Here is a 6,862-nt window from a genome sequence, read left to right on the forward strand (position 1 = left end):
TTAATTCTGCATTTATTAAATTTTATTGTATAATTATTGATTTTAATGTTTTGCGTTAAAAGATGGAAGGAAGGAGAGAATAGATTCAATATTGAAACGCTTTGTGAGGCATCAAAGGACTAACAACAGAGAATAACTTAATAAGTAATATTTCGAAGTAATATTCCTTTTATTTTTGATCTCTGAGTGAATTGGGCAAACATTCGAAGACCAGCAAAGATGGCATCGAATTTTTTAACAGCATCTGTGCTGAAAGTATCTAGCTTAATAGATGAAGTAAAATCAGTAATAGACAGCAGACAAGGACAATCTTTAGCTCTTCCGTGTGGTCATCCATGTGTGCTTTGCCAAAAAGCGTCGACTTCACTCAACGAAAATTTCTGCCAAACTGAAACCGAACCCCGAAATCAATGCAAATACGAAGAAGAAATTGGCGAGAGTTCAGTGGTCAGCAATGTAAATTCGATTGATGAAGTCTTTTTGTATGACTTCTGTTCAATTCACGGACAGTCTTTGGAGAACTGGTGCTGCAAATGTCAAGTTGCAACTTGCAAGAGTTGCCCTGAGCTGCATTATACCCACGGGGTTGTTGTTGCAAGCGACATGTTCCGCCAAGAAATGGCACCGAAATTTGTTAAAGTTGATTTTCGGAACCAGATTGGTGCAAAATTTGAAACGTCAGTCAAGGAGAGCATAGATGACTGCGATGAAGGTTTGCGATTGATGAATGAGGCTCAAAAAGTTGCTGATGCATTACAAGTTCGTAAAGCGCATCTTCTCAAGCAGCGACATCATATCCGAGAATTGTCACGAGTTGTGGAGGAGTCACATGATTCTGCGAGTTTACAAGAAAATCACTGGCATTTGTGTAAAATAATTTCCAGAGCTGATGAAGAATACAAGAACCTCGAGAAGAAAATAGAGGCCATGTGTTTCGACATGACAAAGCTGGAGACAAAATTAAAGGTGAGTACAATATCATCAGCATAAATAAACTCTTCATTGTATTGGGCTGCTGCTTGCCTCTTTGTCCAAAGACTAAATTAGATTTATTTTTACTTGTGTTTTTCCTTGATGAATCGCAAATTTAATGATATTCATCACAGGCTCTGAAGAATTTTTGCATTAAAATTGACTTGTTAAATGTGAATTTAGTAGAAATAGAAAGTTTTATTGATTTGATCATGACTCTTCTACTTCAGTAAATAGAATACATAGAATAGAATGTAATAGAATAGAAAGTAAAACAGGCTGTAGCGTAACATAATTGTTTTTAATTGATTTAATGGTTCAAAATTTTCAAACATCTCAGAAAACGTACAAAGCTCTTCAAGAAGCCACTACTGCAATCTTACCAGAAGAGCTGCTGAGGAATGGCGAGAGCTGGACCATACACGGCGAATATGAAGTGCGTAAAGCCCTCGCAACACTCAACACTTCTGACCATAAACCTTCAGGGCCAGTCGTGGTCATCTCCACTGGCGACAAACCCATACAAAGTTTATCTGAACTTCTTCTCCGGCTTGGAAAAGGAGGACATCAAGTCAAAATAAAATTATTGGATTCATTCTGGGCCAAGGAAACTCCGCTTGCTGACTGCGCCAAGTTGGAACATTTCATCAAAGAAGGATATGGGTATGTGCAATTTTTCATTATATTATTCGTGTCAGCGGTAGAGAAAAGGCCTTGTTTTGACTGTTGTCTTATCTACTCAGCAGAATTTTATAGCTAGCAATTAAAGGCCTTGAATCTGAAATTCGCCGCTCCAATAATATAACGGAGCTCAGCTGCACAGGAACTTCATCGAGTCCGACCAGGATTTTCACAACGAACTGTTGGTTCGAAATCACAGTTCCCTGCTTGAATCTTGGTGACCTTATCCACTCGTCGACTCCTCGTTAATGACACGAATCAGATTTTTAAAGTGCATTGCAATAATAAATTTAACGACTCTCATTTAAACGTAAGTGAACTGTGATGCCGATATCTAATGCCGCTAATTATTCACTTGCTGCACTTATCTTTCTCGATCACGGTTTTGAAAAAAAAAATAAATAAATATCGTGCTTAACAGTCATAACTTCGAATACTGCGTAAGTTTTGCAGCTTTCTACCAACATCAAATTTTTGTCAAGTGATTCAACTATCCTGAAACCTCCCAATATATCGAAAGCCACTATATCAATTCTATAGTTGAATTGAAGTTGTCGAAATTCTACGAAGAAGCCATAAAATTGCAGCTTTTGCCGGAGTTTAAAATTATGCGCGAACCAATGCATGCTAGTATTCATTCCTGCATAACAATTTTCATTAATATTTTATTGAATTAATCAGGGTTTCCGTGCTCTCATTCATGGGCCACATGAGGGAGAGCACGCTGCAGAATTTGGGGGCCAAGCGCCTTCGTAAAATTGGCCTTCGACTTGAAACGGCGTCTGACGTGAACCTCTTCAACGACAGCCCTGCAATTGATTGCTATAGACGTGAGATATAATTACTCAATAAAAAATATATTACACGTGCACCTTTACTCAGGAAAAAAGATGGGTAATATTGTCCAAAGCGTGATACACCTGACCCGTTTAGCACTAATATCCCAGGACATGTCCATTTCCCGAGTCAAATTGGGTTAAAATGACAAAGCATCACAATTTTGACAAATGAGCATAAGTGAAAAATAAGCAAAAGTGCTTCAGACGAATGAGCAAAAGTGCATCAAAATTTTGAAAAAGTCTTATTAAGTTATCTGAGCGTGAAATAAAAGCGGTATTTATTCATATTTGTTGCCACTAATAAAATCTCACGCGTAGTGAGATTTTATTACGCTCAGTCCACATCACAGGCAAATAAATCAAATCTGGCAGTTTCATCACTGTAGATTGCCCAACCTGTAATCCAGAACCACTTGAGATCAAACTTTAACGTGAATACCTTCGCTTGCTATGCAAAATAATAGAAGCCTCATACAAATAATATCTAATTACGTTCAGTTGGAAAGTCCGGTGCGATTACACTTGCCGCCGGCCCAACGTTCTAGAAAATAACTATGGATTATCAATCAGATTCTAGTTCAAGGAATTCAGGGTTTTAACTATCAAGTAATTCTATGATACATAAGAGAATAACTCGTACATTTTTCTCACAGACATTTGCATCTCAAAGAGGGTTTCAGCGAACGACTTCTTAACAAAGATCAAAAGAGGAAAACTCTTGTGCATCCATGTGGTGGCTCTGGAGGACAAGGATTTGAGTTGGTTCACGAAAGTATTGGAGAAGTTGATCCCCGACAAGAGGTAAGTTCTCCTATGGAGAAAGACATTCAATTTTTAAAAATTCATTTTTACATCAGCCAAAACATGTTTTTTACAACGCAATCCTTTCTATTATGGGTTGCGTAAAATGAAAATTGTGTCTTGCACAATATTCTTGGCATTTTTTGTTACCTCCGTTTTGTCAGTGCTTCTCATAATTTGATTTGCACAGACAGGCACTTGTATTGGTGGGAATTGGAGTCATAATTTCTCGTCTCTTAAAGTCTATTAAAGCATTATCAACCATTTACGATCATCAACCATCAACCATCATCAACCATCTACGATCTAAATGTTAAATCTAATCTCGGCCATTCACGATCCTAGTGAATTATCAACCCCTTTAGTTTGTCTTATTTCTATAACGGTGCTACTGATGCCTGGTGTATTATCACGATTAGCTTTTCGTACATCATCGAGAGTATAAATGAAATTATTATTATCCGATGACAATCATTAAATAATCTTACCCTTTTTTGCACGGTAGCGACACAGAGATCTACTTGCCTGCCTGCGGCCTGACCGACAGCGGAGTCATGAAGTTGCTGCAGGATGTCAAAGCATTGGGTGGCATCAAGCGACTCTGGTTTGAGAAAGATATTTTCCCGCCATCGGAAAAGGTTCTATTAGAATCAGCTGCTAAATTGACAAGAATTAACCTGGAATGGGATTTCACTCACATTTGACATAACGTAGAGAAGTAGGCACATAACTAAGCCCCCCTATCTTGTCCTACACTAAATCCAGTAATCGATCGGAAACTATCATCATCAGATTAATGACTAGCGAAATTTCTGCGTTGATTAATCATCATTAATCATCTTAAGGGCAGGGTGGCCCAGTGGTTACAGTTCAGAGTACCAGGATTGGCGCAGAGAGGCGCGGGTTCGATCCCAGCTCTGTGCGCCAGTTTCTGGTCAGAATCGGCGAGGAGGCCGGGCGGTTAAGCACAGCAGAATTGTAGCAGTGAGTTGCGGGTTCGAGACCGCAAAATGATGTGAATGTTCTGTGATGTTAAGAATCGGCGACAGGCCTACGGCCTCCTAAACGCTAAAACCGCTATAATTTATTATTATTATGATCTCAATACTTATATAATAATTTTTCTTTCGTGAAATTGAGAGTAACTTCTTGTGTTTCAGCCATTCTGAATAATAAAGATTATTATAAAGATTATTATTCATCAAGCGTTCTGTGGTGCAACATCGAAAGCTCGAATGACAATGATGATGTTGAAAAAATCTCAGCCCATGCCAGAGTTACCGATCGTGCTTTAAATTGAAGTACATTATGCTCTTCAATGAGCATTGATAAATTCCATATTTTTATCAATATTATTGATACATAGATGAATACATATTATTAGTGTACAATAGTTAGGCAGAAGTTCTTCATTTATGCAGGTTTGATTGAAGACCAGAGCGTACTTTTTGTAAACAATTTTCTTTTGTTTTTTTTTCCAATAAGCCGAACAACATTTCTTGCTGGTGCTTGGAGATCAAAAAGCAGGTTACCAAATAACATTTTACTCGAGTACGACGTTTCGAATATTCAATATTTATCATCAAGTAGGTGAAGAGTTATTACAAAGCTTAAAATTGAAATTTGGAGATGAAGAATGAACAAATAAAAAGCACCAGCAAGATATTTTGATCTCGAAGCACCAGCAAGAAATTTTGTTCGGCTTATTGTAAGAAATAAGAAAATTATTAATAAAAAGTATGTTCTGGTCCCCAATCACACCAGCCAAAATACATATTATACATACATATGATATAATCCATAATACCGAATTTTCATTTATAGTTGTGGTACTAATAAAATACTAATTTCAATTGCTAGTTAATTATTATACTGTGTTCCAACGTTCAACCANATCTTATCAACACGTATACAAAGTTCTTAAGAGACTCCCGTTAAAAAATCTCGGTGGCAATAATTTATTGCACCAATTATCTAACATTTATTTTATGTTGACCGATCGCCTTTCAATTACCTATTTTCTATTCTATGTACAGCATTTAATGAATTGAACTAATCTTATGTTTGTGACAGCGAGACTGAAATCTACTTGCCTGCCTGCGGCCTGACCTACGACGGAGTCTGCATTCTGCTGATAATCGGTGCACTGAGTAGCGTGAAGCGAATTGTGTTTGAGAAAGAAATGTTCTCTGCAAATGCGAGAATGAATTTAGTGATTAGGGCTTCGCAACTAGATATTGGTCTGGAATGGGCCTTCACTCGCGTCTGATGAAATTCGATTACTGAACTCACAGAAACTTATGCAACTGAATTAGTTTTTCGACCGAGAGACATTTATCATCATTCGTTGAATGTTGTGTGCAATGATTTGATTTATTTTCAAATATCTCAATATCTAAGTTTAATCCCTACATTATTTCAGTTATTTTATCTTGTGCTGATAATTCATTATCTATGTGAAAAATTAAAGTAATGTATCAATAGTACACTTATTGACTATTCATAACTTATCAGCCTTGATAATGGAAATATATCGAGTTTTTATTATATAAACATGCAAAAGTAAATCTCTGCTTCTTATGTGGTCTATGTTGAGTGAAATTGCTAATAATTTTTTCCGTACTCTCGCACCAACATAGTTTTCTGAGTGTCTGATCGTAGATGTAGTGCTTCATTTAAAATAAGTTCTTTGGACGAGCTTTATCATTTAATCAAGTCGCCGTATTAATTTTCTCCTAAATGGTCATTTATTGAAGAGATAAAATGAGGAGGAATATTCTAGGTTTGTATTATTTGTTTTTGTTTAAGAGGCCCGTTCACGGACGCTCCAACTCTAAACTCGGCACACTGGGCGAGAGCAGTGTAAATTTCAGCGGCAGCGTCTGACAGCGTAGTGACGTGGCCGAAGGTGCGCGAGAAAAGTGAAGTATGAGCTGCACATTAATTGTGCATGGATTTTTTAGTTACGTCGAGACAAACATTTTAATTACTATGTATTTAAATTCTCTCTATTTTCCGAGTTAGCGCAAAATTTCTCATCTTCACTGCAGACAGCGGCTTATTTTTCACTAATAGATAAACCGTTCGCTGCCGACAGGAGAAATTCAGTGCACTGCGAACAGTGTCCACCGGTCTATTCTGATCATTTAGACTGTTCATGATTATTTGCAACTACGATCATTTAGTTTCTTACTCAAATATTGGCTGGCTCAAAAATACGTTCGCACATTGAACAAAGCCATAAAACTAAAGTGTAAGTCGATAAAATTATTTAATTACATTCCTGACATCGATCTGTTCACTTATCTAATGATTTCCAAAAAAATAATCACACGGTTACTTTGGGAGGCAGCTGAGAGCTTTCTCTTCTCTTAGCTAGGCCGAACTGGCCTAGGCCGTTCCTTTCTCCCCAAAACAGAGGGGGGAAAAGGACGGATAAATAAACGGAGAGTTGAGGAATTCGCCTGCTGCGCTAAACCCATGACGCTCTACCCAATTGAGAACAGCAGAATTGTGTAACTGAGAACAACGGTGGAACGGATGACTGAGGTAGGTGAGGGTGGAGGAGT

At 37.6% G+C, this 6,862-nt stretch overlaps 1 protein-coding gene across 1 annotated transcript; it reads left to right on the top strand.

The window, feature by feature from the left end:
- Positions 1-233: 233 nt before the first annotated feature.
- On the top strand, positions 234-4,161 carry LOC108672787. The gene is made up of 5 exons (XM_018160521.2): positions 234-966; positions 1,313-1,635; positions 2,335-2,483; positions 3,146-3,293; positions 3,799-4,161. Exons 1-5 carry the CDS (start codon positions 604-606, stop codon positions 3,995-3,997), a joined length of 1,182 nt encoding a protein of 393 aa, XP_018016010.2. The 5' UTR covers positions 234-603; the 3' UTR covers positions 3,998-4,161.
- The last annotated feature ends 2,701 nt before the right edge of the window (positions 4,162-6,862 follow it).

This window comes from Hyalella azteca, unplaced genomic scaffold (genome assembly GCF_000764305.2).
Source record: "Hyalella azteca isolate HAZT.00-mixed unplaced genomic scaffold, Hazt_2.0.2 contig8841, whole genome shotgun sequence".
NCBI lineage: Eukaryota > Metazoa > Arthropoda > Malacostraca > Amphipoda > Hyalellidae > Hyalella > Hyalella azteca.

Bases quoted from the DNA above. Each gene is read 5' to 3' on its own strand.
- LOC108672787 (XM_018160521.2), top strand. From the start codon at position 604: ATGTTCCGCCAAGAAATGGCACCGAAATTTGTTAAAGTTGATTTTCGG. The intron at 1,636-2,334 runs GTATGTGCAATT...TGAATTAATCAG, and splicing joins TTCATCAAAGAAGGATATGG to GGTTTCCGTGCTCTCATTCA. The intron at 3,294-3,798 runs GTAAGTTCTCCT...TTTGCACGGTAG, and splicing joins AAGTTGATCCCCGACAAGAG to CGACACAGAGATCTACTTGC.